This window comes from Lontra canadensis, unplaced genomic scaffold (genome assembly GCF_010015895.1).
Source record: "Lontra canadensis isolate GAN:19392208 unplaced genomic scaffold, GSC_riverotter_1.0 scaffold20, whole genome shotgun sequence".
Lineage (NCBI taxonomy): Eukaryota > Metazoa > Chordata > Mammalia > Carnivora > Mustelidae > Lontra > Lontra canadensis.
In genome coordinates this window covers 236,227-249,778 of record NW_022631014.1, presented here as the reverse complement: position 1 = coordinate 249,778, position 13,552 = coordinate 236,227, and the positions used below count along the sequence as shown (strand labels likewise).

General features: G+C 44.2%; 1 protein-coding gene and 1 long non-coding RNA gene across 3 annotated transcripts in view; both read right to left on the bottom strand.

Moving 5' to 3' along the window:
• The window catches only part of PLCL2 (phospholipase C like 2), a 186,359-nt gene extending 177,677 nt beyond the window's left edge, over positions 1-8,682 (bottom strand). Inside the window, exon 1 of the mRNA XM_032860915.1 lies at positions 8,239-8,682. Within this exon, the coding sequence (XP_032716806.1) occupies positions 8,239-8,574 (336 nt within the window). The 5' untranslated portion in view covers positions 8,575-8,682. The remainder of the gene's footprint in view (positions 1-8,238) is intronic.
• Positions 8,683-8,709: 27 nt separating this feature from the next.
• LOC116869639 lies at positions 8,710-10,082 on the bottom strand. 2 transcript variants are annotated; one of them, XR_004383079.1, is made up of 2 exons: positions 9,487-10,082; positions 8,710-8,813 (listed from the first exon to the last, which is right to left on the bottom strand). It is a non-coding gene; the product is annotated as an uncharacterized LOC116869639 (long non-coding RNA). The 2 variants fall into 2 exon arrangements; XR_004383080.1 differs by lacking the exon at positions 9,487-10,082 and adding an exon at positions 9,117-9,455.
• Positions 10,083-13,552: the final 3,470 nt, after the last annotated feature.

Here is a 13,552-nt window from a genome sequence, read left to right as displayed (position 1 = left end):
AAAGTAAAGCCACACATATATGGTCAGTTAACACATAAAAAAGGACCCAAGAGCATTCAATGGGGAAAGGACAGTCTTTTCAATAAATGGTGCTGGCAAAACTGAACAGTCACATGCAAAAGAATGAAATTGGGCTACTATCTTACAACATACCTAAAAATTAACCCAAAACAGACTGAACACTTGAATGTAAGATCTGAAACCATAAAACTCCTGGAAGAAAATATAAGCAACAAGCTCTTTGACATTGGTCTTGGCATTAAATTGTTTTCATCTGACTCCAAAAGCAAAGGTAATAAAAACAAAAATAAATAAGTGGGACTATATCAAACTCAAACAGTTATACACAGCAAAGGAAACTATCAACTGAATGAAAAGACCTAGTAAATAGTAGAAAATACTTCCAAATGACAGATCTGACAAGGGGTTAATATACAAAATACATTTTTTTAAAAACCTCATATAATCAATAGTAATAAATAAATAAATAAATAACAGGCTGAGTATATAAATAGACATTTTCCCAAAGAAGACCTAAAGATAGCTAACAGACACATGAAGATGGTCAATATCATTAATTATCAGGGAAATGCAAATTGAAACCACAATGAGATATCACCTCATACCTGTTAGAATGCTATTATCAAAAAGACAAGAAGTAACATGTGTTGTAGATGATGTGGATAAAAGGTTGGAACTTGGTACACCATTGGTGGGAATATAAATTAGTGCAGCCACTATGGAAAACAATATGGAAGTTCCTCAAAAAATTAAAAATACAACTACCACATGATCCAGCAATCCCACTTCTTGGCATTTATTCAAAGAAAACAAAAATACTAACTTGAAATATATATGTACCCCTGTGTTTACTGCAGAATTATTTGCAATAGCTAAGGTATGGAAACAAACTAAGTGTCCGCTGATGGATGAATGGATGAAAAAGTTCATACAGTGGACTTGCACCCATAAAAAGAATGAAATTTTACCATTTGTGAAAACAGGGACAGACTTTGAGTTATGCTTAGTTATTATGCTAAGTGAAATAAGTCAGAGAAAGGCAAATACCTATCATATGATTTCACTTATAAAAGGAATTCAAAAAGCAAAGGCATAAACATTATAAACAAAGCTTGTAGATATGGAGAACAGACTAGTGGTTATCAAAAGAGAACAGGCTTGGGGGTGGACGCAATGGGTGAAGGGGACCTATGATGGCAACCATGCTTATTGTGATGATCGCTCTGTGCAACCATCAAATTATTACGATGTACACCTGACACGAATATAATGTTTATACTAATCTTAAACGAAGTCTAAATATCTTGTTTGAACCCCTACGGTAAGGTACAACATCCATGCCTATGTATTCAACCATTCACACATTGATTCAACAAGTACATACCTAAAATCGGGGCTTTTCACAAGACCTAGGTGCCTTCCTAAATTCAAGGTGACGAAGACGAAGTTACCTAAGAGGCAGAAGGAAACAGGGCTGCACAGAAATACAGTCAGAGTGGTATTTGGAAGGCAGAGAAAGGGACAATTCCTTCTGAGAAGTGAATACCTGAGGAAGCCTTTGAAGATAACAGAGGAGGGAAGCACCCAGGCTGAGAAAACAGAGGCTGGGTGTGGAGAGCAGTCCACGGGGCTCCCACAGAGCTGATCAGTAGGGTGATCACATTATTTCTCATCAAAACTAGGATGCCTCTGAGAGGGAAAGGAGGCACTATTACTAATTTTGTCAGGACAAAAGGCGTAAATCTGGAATGTCCTGGGCAAATGAAGACATACAGGTGCTTGGCTCAGTGAAACCGACCATTCAGTACCTTCTGAGCCCTCAGCTGGGGTGACTGACGCAAGCGCACTGTTGTCCTGAGGCATCAGATTTAGAAAGGCACCAAAGCAAATCATTTTTGAAAGCATCTTTAGAATATGTCTGAGAAATCTCTCTGGGTACATTCTGCAGATTTCAAAAGACAAAACTTCCAACATGGGCATGGCAGATGTCCAACTCAAATGGAGCTAAGTGAGTTTGCTCATCTCAGGATAAACTCTAAGTAAGAGAAACTAAAAATCGGAAAAACAAACATATTAGGTAGTGCTTATTGAGCGCTTCTTAGGCACCACACACTGCTCTGAATATTTCAGACACATATCATCTCATTTAATCTTCACCACAAAGCTATGGGGGTGGGGGGGTTTCTTTCCATTTTAGAGACAATGTAACTAGACACAGAGACTTAAATATCTTTCCCCAAGGCCACACAGAAAGGAAGAGGGAGAGCCAGAGTCTGATCCAAGCACCTAACTCCACACCCTCTATTTTTCTCACCACTCTTCTGCCTCCTGAATAATCCAGACATGCAACATGTGGGCTGAGTGCTGCACAAGACCCTGGAGTACAGTCCAGCTGAAAGTATTAGTTAGAACATGCTTTACCTAATTACCCCTGCCAGGCGACCAAGCACCGGTGGCCAGCAGTGCCTAGCCACCTGCCCTCCTCTATTCCGTGGAACTAGGCAGGTGCCAAGTGTCCTGCCAGCAGCCTGGACCATTGACATAATTGTCATGAAAGCTCAGTGTGATTAATTATATACTTTGAGTACTCTAATGCTATGCAATTATTCTGACACAAGGAAAATGGGTACTACTGAAACTTCCCCGGTGGTTCTGACTTGTTTGAGTCACTACTAACGCTCTTATGCCAAGGACATCCCTCTTGGTCTACCACTCTCAACAGCAGAAAAAAGCCAGTCAGGCAGCTTGCAAACACACAGTGTCTGGTTAATTGGTAAAAATACCTGAATATCCCTTGCACTACAGAATCCCATTAATATAAAATAAAAAGGTAGCTAAACAATCTAGAGGTCTGGTAGAAGACTAACGACAGCCAAAACTTAGCATGAATAAGAAATAGAGCAACTATTCTTTTTTTTTCCAAGTAGCTGGGCGTGGAGCTCAATCTGTGGGCTCACAACCCTGAGGTTATGACATAAACTGAGATCAGGAGTTGGACACTTAACTGACTGAGCCACCCAGGCACCCCTAAAGCATCTATTCTTGAACCTATATGTATAAAATAAAGTCTGTAGAGAAAATATGAATGTTCACACTTTTTTATGTCTGCATTTTAAGCTGTAAATAACATTGCCTTATTTTGTTGAATAATGAGGGATGGGTAACTGAAGTATTTAAAAAGGGAAAAAAGAACAGTCTAGTTTAGCACCCCTTGCAGAGCACACAGAGCTACAAAAGGAACTGAACAGATTCTGGGAGAAAGCATTCTAAGAAAATATCTTGAGTGACCACGATCAGTAATTTAAAAACAAACAAACAATTTCCCAACAGTTGTCTATTTGGATTTGGTGAAAAAACAAACAAACAAACAAACAAGAGATCAAACAACTGTTTTGAGGAGAGACTGGAAAACAAGAAAGGAGGCAAGTAATTTTTAGGGTATGAAAATTAATACCCTCTGATCACTCCTGAAAACCGAACTCTGAATTGTGACAAAAGCTCTTTGAGTAGGCTGAGAAAAGCAACCACGCCCCAGGCTTTCAGTAGTTATCTTTTGTGGCCTAAAATGCATTAGGACAAAGTGAAGTGGAGAGTTGCTGATTGGGCATTAGAGTTTTCCAACCTAAATAATCCAGGCTGCCTATCTATCCAGACAAACTCACTCTGTGATCCAGTTACTGTTTGTGTAATATTTGTGACATGCCCACAAGTTTGCTGGGCATGGAGTTGTCACCCCCTCCCCCACCACTTAAAAAAAAAAATCTAAAGCCAAATGCAGATATTATTTTAAGACCCAGTTCAAGAAATGGTTATTGAGTGGCTGTTATCCATGCAGAACTGATAAATACAGCCCAGCTTTTGCCTGCAAGGAGTCTAACTCATTTAAACCACAGGCCAATATAATATCCATATGTACATTTTTATTATTTTGTTTAAATATAATTTAATTTTGTTTAAATGGATAATAGATGCAAATGTCTGCTTCTTCCCACCTTGGGGCACTCAGCATCTAGGGATATATGTTGATATAAAGGCAGTAAAAGTGCTTCCCCTACACAACTTGATACTGTGATATTAACAATAATGGTATTAAGAAAAGTAAGGGCTGCTACCTTGGGCAAGACCAAACCATTGTTCCAATGAAGCTGGAGACTCTGGTGACGTAGCGTGACAGGGAACTACAGCTGCCCGGCTATATTAGCTCTCCACTTCTTCTGCCAGCAGGAATAGTCTTTGGTTCCCTCCAGTATCCTCTAAGTTTAAAGGGAAAAATTAAATCCGGCATTCCAAACCACCCATGCTACTTTAATGATACAGAAAACTTAAAACGGCCAGAGTAATTTGGGGGACAGTGGAGTGCTGTCATACCAAAATGGGGTACAAAAACCAGCTCTAGCCCCTTAGGCATGTGGTTCACTTCTCTGTGGCACTCACAGAATTATGTTAAGCACTTTTCATGTGTTTTCTACACAGTATTTAGTAAATAGAGCCTATTATAATACCTTTTAAGTACCAAAATACTGTAACAGCCATAGTTTCTTATTAAAAAAGCACCCAAGATCAATGATTGCCACAGTCTGAGCATGGGAAGAGTGGAAGACTACAGAGGGACTGGGAGAATTTTTTTGAGGGTGATAGACTGTTCTATATTTTGATTGTGGTGGTGGTTACATGAATATGTGTTTGCCAAATCTCATAGAACTGGACAGCAACAAGAGCAAATTTTACTTTATGTAAATTATATCACCTTTTTAAAAGTACCAACCACAGTACTCATATTAGTTTTAATTCAAATAAACCACCTAAAATAACGGGCATTTTAACTCTATTTATTTCTAAAATTAGAAGGAAATGTAAGACCTAAAATGCTACTTCACATTTTTAGACCAAGTCTTTGAATTAAAGGCTTGAGCTCTTTGTAAAAAATGGATGTCACCTAAATAATTAAGCAAATTAAATGTTTCAAAAGAAAGCGTGGATTGTACTGAATGATGTGATGAAATGAAATATGAAAGAGAAAATGAAAGTGATGTTTTCGTTTACTAGATTACTTAAGATGACAAACATAATAGCTCCTTCCCTCAAAATTTGGTAATGGGCCTTTGTAAATAACCTAAAAAGTGTAACATGATTTCCAATAAGCTAAGGAAAAGTAAAGAAGGCTGATGATGAATTCCATGATTTATTTATCTTCTCAATGTATTTGTAAAAGATTCTATAGGGCTGCTCACTCTGAATTTTTCATCAACACTGTTACCATAACCAAGGAGCTCTTTTGGTACAGATCTGTACATCTATTTTGGCAGAAAATGTAGTTTTACAACAATTTCTTACTCAACACCATATTTACAAAACAGATGGAGTTCCAAAGAAATCATTTTAAATGAGAAGTATAATTCTGGTCAGCCCACAGTGTATTTCTGCATATGTCCTGCATCTCAGCAATAATCCCCTTTCTGGGCCCACTGCTCATCATATATGAGCTGTTATTTCTCCCTCTGACTTGGGGATCCCCACCTAAGAGGAATGTCAAGATGGTAATGAAAATAGAAGCTAGGAAACAGGCATAGCTCAAAAGCCTGACATTTCAACTAAAGCAACCCCGTCAATACTGGCTAACAATTCCCTGCCATGCCCTCAAGCCCCCAATTACCATCTTGCTTACCCATCTACTCCCACCTCTATCTTTCCATCACCTGACTGAATTCATCCCTTTAACTGGAAAAGAACATAAAGAAACCAGGGAAAGATGTCATTAGTGTTTCTTCACATGAGCTTCTGCTAAGTGTTTTTTGGGATTTTTTTTTTACTATTTTTTTAACAAAAGTGAAACAATTTCTGCCATTCATGTGACAAAACGTACACTATTCATTGCTTTATGAAATTTGACATTAAAGATCTCTTTATTCTATCAGAATATTGTCTTCATACTGTTATGTCTGTAGAAAATACCCCACCAAGTTTCTAAAATCTTGATCTTTCAAGGCACCAATTTAAAGGGAAATATACCAAGTTAGTTACCTACTTAAATATAGCATACCCCTTTCTATAACCCAGGCTTGACCAACTATCAACACTATTTCCATAGTTTCAAAAGGTGTTTAAGAAAATGCACATTGACACAAAGGAAAGAAAAAGGAGTAAATCAAGTCAGTTTAGGAGGTATAAGAAAATGAACAAGATATGAGACTTGTAAATACCAAACCACCGATTTTAGAAATTACCAGAACTTAGAGAAAATAGGTACTTCCTTATCATGCCTCCATTCATTCAGGAAGCAATCTATGGAGCCCCCACTATGTTCCTGGCAATGTGTATCTAGGGATACAACCCTGAACAAGAAACCACCTGCCTTCATTAGAAAAAAGAAAAATGACAAAAATACCTTTCAAGGTTTCAAAATTCGAAAACCAGTGATTGTTGAATAATTAATGATTTCCCCATGTGCTCCTAGAATCTTCAATGAAGAAATGAAATCCACCAACAAGGTCTCAATTCCACATATCAGAAATACTGGCAAATCATCCCTCTTTCCATTCTGAATATAAAATTAAAGCAGCTGTTTTAATTAAATAAGTTACACTGTGGATCCCACTATGGACACCAATAAAGCTTGATTTAAAAAAAAAAAAAAGTGCAAAAACAGTCCCTCCATAAAATTGGGGAATAAAATTAAAATTAGGTAGGCTGGTATCTTCTCTGGAATTTTCACCTCAAATTTCATTAACACCACAATGCGGTATCACTACAAGTATCTGGTAGCCAATAAAAAAAGACATGACACATAACTCTGTTAACAGGATTGATTATCACGCAGAGCTGAAATAACTTCCACGGAAACATAAGCTACAAAGTAAAAGAAAATATGTCACCTTTTAAAAGCCACGTAAGCAGCAAAAATAGGTTATTTTCCTTAAACTCTTAATGCCTACTGCAGGTAGTTAATACACTTGATCTTTAAGCCCTTCACTTGTGCCCTTGCCCAGACATAAACTGTACAAACAGATGACAAAGCGAAAAGCAGTTTCACAACTGCCTGTTACAGAGAGTAGGAAGGTGGTATATTTCACTAGATTACTGCAGAAGCTGATAACACCATGAGACACTACAAAGTACTTAGAAGATTTCTCCAGGTCCAATTAAATTTCAAATACCCCCAGTGCCAATTCTCTTTACTGTGGCCTGTTTTGCCCTCTCCCCCACGGTTTATCAGCCACAGGAAGGGTGGGTGCAGCCCTGTCAATGTGCTTTGCTGCTCACTGTCCTGGTAACCCCTTGATTTTCAGAAAGCAATGTTTTCATATTTGCTCTGAACTTAAGCAGAATGAGCTACTCTTGCCTAAGGCTCTGCTTTTCTTAGCTCATCAACTGTTTTGTTTTGTTTTTTTCACTCCATGTCACGAGAAATATTTTTACATTAAAAAATGTAGTATTAGAATGAAACCAGCACAAACTCAGAGGAGTTCCTAATATTATTTCTTGAGTTTAAAATGCACAAAACAATTGCTGATTTTCTTCTGCTAAGTAACACTATGCAAAAGATATCAAAACCCGCAAATTGCTCAAAAGAACTTCCACAGAACTGGAGGCCTGCCTACTGCAGCAAGGAAAAGATTGAATTGTGCAGAACTGTAATGTCTCAGTGCTTTTGAGCCTAAGAAAGCGGAAATCTTCACTTATGTTCAGAAACCTACTCCATTCCCCTGCGTGACTGAATGACCAGGGATTTTGTACCCTCCAAGTATAACCATTTTGCTAGAGGCAACTAGATACAGATCAGAAGAAACCTATTGAATAAGCTCTGTTCACCACTTGGATTTTCAAGAAAATGTTTTCACAAAACCAGTGTCTTTAACATACAATAGACACCTTACAGGGAGTCTGTTACCAGCCAAGGCTACCACAGAAAAGCACGTCTTGCCCAACCAGGTACAGGCCATAATTCCAGGCCAGTCCTGCGAGAGGTGACAGCCTCAAGTTCAACTGGGAATGTCTGAGCACAGCTCCCCCTGCACTAATTAGGGATCACCTCTCCATTCTTTCCAAATGCCATTTGCATCCAATGCCTGCTCCAGCACCCCAAGCACCCGTGCACCAGTGGTTCCCCTTAGCAGGGGACTCCTCTTACAACCCTCCTCCTTCCACCACCACTCCCCTCTTGGGAACTGACCCCAGGGGCGGCTGGGGGTGGGCGATGAGAGCCCTTCTCCCACCTACCTTGATGATGCTGCTTCGGCGGGGCAGGCCGCCGGGTTTGCTTTCCCGGGGGAGGGGGCAGGCGGCCGGACCGGGGGTCGGGGCGAGCGCAGTGCCGCGGGGTCCCCTGGCGGGGCTGGCTCGGGCTTCGTCCCCGGACACGCCGAGGCTGCAGTCTCCGTTGGAAACCCCGCCGCTGTCATAGCGCGCCCGCCCGTGGCCGAGGCGACCTCCCCCGCTGCTGCCGCCGCCGCCTTCCCCGGCTCCAGCTTTCAGGGCGCCCTTGGAGCCGAGGGCCGGGCCCGGGGAGGTGGGCAGGGCCCCGCCGGCGGCGCCCCCCCGGCCGCACTCCGCCATGGGCGCCCCACGACCCGCCAGCACAAAGCCGCGTCCCCGCGTCCCCGCGTCCCCGCCGCCGCCTCGGGCCGCCGCGCGCGGCCCCTCCTCCTCTCCTCCTCCCGCCGCCGCCTCCTCGGCCGCTTGCTCCTTCCGCTTTTTTTTTTTTTTTTTTTTTTTTTTAAATTTAGATGTGATGCTTGTTTCAAGCTCGCGTCGCACACGGTTCAAGTCGTGGCGGCAGAATTATCGCAAGATTCCTGCGGGGAAGAGAAGAGAGAGACACAAGTCAGCTCCGGCGGCGGCGGCGGCGGCGGGGCCAGGGCTCCCAGTACCTGGGAAAGGAAAACACGCCCCGGCACACGCGCCGCGGCGGGCGCCAAAAATAACCCGCGCGGGCCGAGCGCCCACCAGGCCACGGGGCACCCACCCCGAGGTAACTAGGCGGCTGCCTCAGGGCCTCGGGGCGCTCTTCCAGGAGACTCAGGGCACCCCTCCCCCGCGGGGATCGGTGCGCCCATCACGCGGGAACCCGGCGCCCAGCCCCGGGCGGGGGTGCCCACCTCGGGCTCAGGGAGAAGGGAAGCGGCGGACGGCCGCCGCTCTCTGGCCTCGCCGAGGTGCCTCCCGAGGCTCTCGCGGCCCTAGGCGGGCGGGGGGGTGAAGCCGGGTCTCTCCGGACCCCAACTCCCCAGGGGCCGTCGCATGCCGAACCCCGCCGCGTCCCCCCCAAAGTCGCCCTGCGGCCTGCCGCACCGAGAGGAAGCGCACAGCGGGCAGGGGCTGCCGGGCTGTGAGAGTGGCGGCGCGGCCCCGGGCAGCGCCTGAAGGGGGCAGCCCAGAACCCCCGCCCCCTGTCCGCGGCCGTCTCCTCCCGGCTCGGCGCTGCCCACTGTAGGCCGCGGGGACCCTCCCCAGCCGCCCCCGACCCACCGCGAGCCTCCCGGGCTCCCACCCGAGGTCGCCGCCGTCGTGGCTGCTCCCGCCGAGGCCCGGTCACGGAGCCGCGGGAACGTCGCTGCCAGCGAGCGGACAACCAGCAGCGGCCGCGGGTCCTGGATACCCGCGTTCCCCTAAAGCTGCGGCAACTGCCAATCACCCGCCCGGCGCCGGAGGGGCAACGACCGAGCAGGCCGCGGGGCCCCGAGCGGAGATCTGGGGCTCGGGGGCTCGGCCTCTGCGCCTTGCTGCCTGCCGCCAGCTCGCGCGCGGGACCCGTTCGCCTCCCACCCAGCTCGGGTAAAGGCCCTCCGGACGTTCCTCTCTGGGCTTCCCCAGTGGGTCAGACCTATTTCACATTCAGAAACCAATTCCGTTCCCCGGGCTCCTAAGCTGGGATTTGATTCAACTGGTTGCAAGGATGCTGGAACTCCGGCGGGGCGCGGTGGGGGGAGGGGGTTGGGTGAGGAGGGCGGCGAGAGGTGAAGAGTAGAGGACCTCAGCAGAGCCTGTTCTGTACCCTCCGAATCGCCCTACAGGGATTTATCACCGTCTTGCCTCCCTCCCAGTGTCCTTCCTGATCCCGCCGCCAGGGACGCGGGCTCAAGTAGCCCGCAGCGGGTCTCGGCTTTAGGTCAGGATTATCTTTGGGGGCAGGATCTTACTAGGATCACAACAGCCAGTCCCGATTCTCTTGGTCCTTTTCCCTTCTTCTCCTCTCCTAATGCTTCAGGTAGAGAGACCTGCCAAAAAAAATCAACCTGATCTTGCCGCTCCCCAGCACAAACATCTCCCCAGGATCTCCATCCGCCCCCCACCCCCCAGCCAGATGGGCTGCCAACTCCTCCGGGTGGTCCCCGAGGCCCCACGCAGCCTGGCCCCTCCCATCTCCCCATCCAAGGTTCCCTGGCTCTAGCTTCCAGCACTTCTCCAGGACCCCAGTTCTTGTCCAACTAGTGTGTTTCCTTTTCCGAGAATGCGCTTCCCGAAGGGAGCAAAGGATAGTCTGCTGGGGGGTGAACTTAAAGACTTTGCTTTCATAAGCATGATGTTGTAGCAAACTGCCAAGTCTCTGAGGAAACGGACTTTACATACATATACATACCCACCCTTGCCTCTGAAGCAACTTCAAATACCTTCATGTTATTCTTGGGGGCGTTTTAATTCTTCTGATCTTCTGGATTCATGTTTTTGTAACCCATCAGGAAAGCTTTTATTCATCTCCAGCCAATCTGGGCCTACACACTAACACAAATATTTTCACATCGATGGACCACAATGTTTTAATATTTTATTCAGTCCCATCCTCTTCTCTTTTTTTCTTGCTTTGGTTCAAAAAAAAATTTTCTGTCATGATAGTTTTGCAAAAAAAATTATTCAAATAATTCAAATCAGGCTCTTAATCTGCTTTATATCAGATTTATAGTCAGAGTAGCCAGTGAGTGAATATGCTGAGGGGGAGGAAAGGAAAAATCCTGGGCCTTTATTCTTCACATTCTCTAATTTTGATGTTTTGAGTAATTGCCTGAAGGTCTCGCTGCCCTTTCCCGCATTTACCAATCACTAGCAACATGCTATGAGCATCCTATATCTTGCAGCTCGTACCATGAGTTTCCCCCCGTGAGTAGGGGGACAAATACAGATTTAAACCTCCAGGATTTTGTAAAACCACTATCTAATTCACCCAATGCTCTCCAAAATGAGTACCTATTCGTCTCACTCTGGACTCCCAGCAGGTCAAACCAGGGAGACTTCGTTGAAATAGACTTGGCATTTAAATTAAAACGTTTCCCAAAGCATCTTGGCAGACCTGTAACTAGAGATGCCAGAAGCCCAAGGCCTGTGCCAGTTCCTTTTTATCCCCCTAAGTGCTTGTCTCCCACAAGCTGCTGGTCACACGCCTGCTGATGTTATAGCTGTACTTCTGCAACACACCAACAGCCAGACTACTGGTACCATTTCTCCTATATGGTGATGGGAAGGAGCAACAGGCTGCACGGCTCCCAACAGGCTTTTTAATAGCTAAACTCGGTTTTTTTTTTTTTTCACCAAAAACAGCAAAGTAAGCAATTGTTTCTCCTCCTTTCTGCTTATCTCTCTGCAGTTACCAAGTGATTGCTTTCCATTTCTCCTGTTCCATGAGCAGTGTTATTAAAGAAATTATAAACATTTTGCCAAAATCTTGTGGAAGTGTTTTCATTGCATTGTAAAATTCATAGAAGTTAGAGTTAGAAATAAGAGCCAAAATATCATAGTCATTCCTCAGCAAATTCTCTCTAATGCTTTCTTCAGACAAACGTTCAGAGCGGGGTAATAAGAGATAGGCAAGACACGAATAAAATGCTCATTCTGGATAACTCCCTGGTGCTCATTCCAATTTACTACATCAATATATACTTGGTTAGATGTTCATGAGTCATTTGTCTGTAACGTTTAAAGTCAATAAATACCTTTAAACGCTCATTATCCGGTTACACAATACATTGCTTTACAAAGCAATACATAGCTTAATTTAAGTTTTCTTCATATTTCAGTCCATCTCAGCTTTTAATCATCATTGTCACCCTTACCAAACTGTCTTCTGTTTGTCTCTTTAATTTGATGGCTAGAACATAAGCTGCTCAGGCTCCCTGGTCCATAATAACCTTCCTTCAGCCTCCCAAAATAACACTGACGCTGTTTACTGACTTCTTGCCATCATTTATACCCTTGTAGGTTATGAATTCATATCTAGTTTCCAGTTCGCAGGCTCTAACGTTACAACTCTCTAAATTTTTCTGACTCACTGAGCACTTGGCCTTCAGATTTTTTCCCCTCAATGTATTATAAAAATTTTCATTTCCCAAATCTCAATCTCGTTTATTTCTGCATTTCGCCAAAGACACAGTTCAACTTCTAAGCCTTCATATTCGACTGCTTTCTGTATGCTTAATATGAAAGCTTAAGTAGAGCAGAAAGTAGAAGAGCAAAATGCCTTAAGGAAATACCAGATTATATCAACGTACCAGTCCACACTGGCTACCCATTTGCCTCCTGAGTTAATCTAAGACGTTGATTTTAGTCTAGTGTGCTCCTAAGGCTTGGATTATGTTTATTTTATCATGATCCTAAATGAAAGATATGTAGCAACTGCCGTTCTTCCTAAGCCCCAAAGAGGCAAGTTAGACCTGCCAAAAGCTTTCATTTTCATACTCTTCTTCTCCTCTGACACTAAAGATCCTTCACCCATTTTCCTTGGCTCCACCTTTTACAAGTAGATATGGCTGCCAAGAAGCTGGGCACTCAGGGAATTACACCGACACATTCCCGCCTGTGAGGAACACTGAGGAACAATTCATTAAATCTTCCTCAGTAGCTATTGAGCTGGGCAGCACTTTGAGGGAATCCATTAATTACTGAGAATTTGATAAGATTATCCCATCAACAAAAGTAACAATATTATTTGTTCTAAAAATTGCCATTGCTGGGGCAACAGTGTGGCTCAGATGGCTAAGCGTCTGCTTTTGGCTCGGGTCATGGTCCCAGAGTCCTGGGATCGAGCCCCACATCGGGCTCCCTGCTCAGTGGGGAGCCTGCTTCTCCCTCTCACTCTACTGTTCTCCTCCTTGTGCTCTCTCAGTCTCTCTGTCAAGTAAATAAATAAAATCTTTAAAAAAAAAATAGGGGTGCCTGGGTGGCTCAGTGGGATAAAGCCTTTGCCTTCGGCTCAGGTCATGGTCCCAGGGTCCTGGGATCGAGCCCTGCATCAGGCTCTCTGCTCAGCGGGGAGCCTGCTTCCCCTCCTCTCTCTCTGCCTGCCTCTCTTCCTACTTGTGATCTCTGTCTGTCAAGTAAATAATAAAATCTTTAAAAAAATAAAATAAAATAAAGCAAAACTTACCATTGCTCCTCATGCTACTTTTGTAAGCTTGCATGTCTTTGAATGTATTTCTATTGTTATTCTCTTACAAGACTCACTGCAAACTGAAATGCCCATAAGAAGCCAGGTGGATAATGTAATGAGTAAAGCTAGAAGGATGTGTTTCATAATAACATCGTAATTTATAATTTTGCAGCAGTG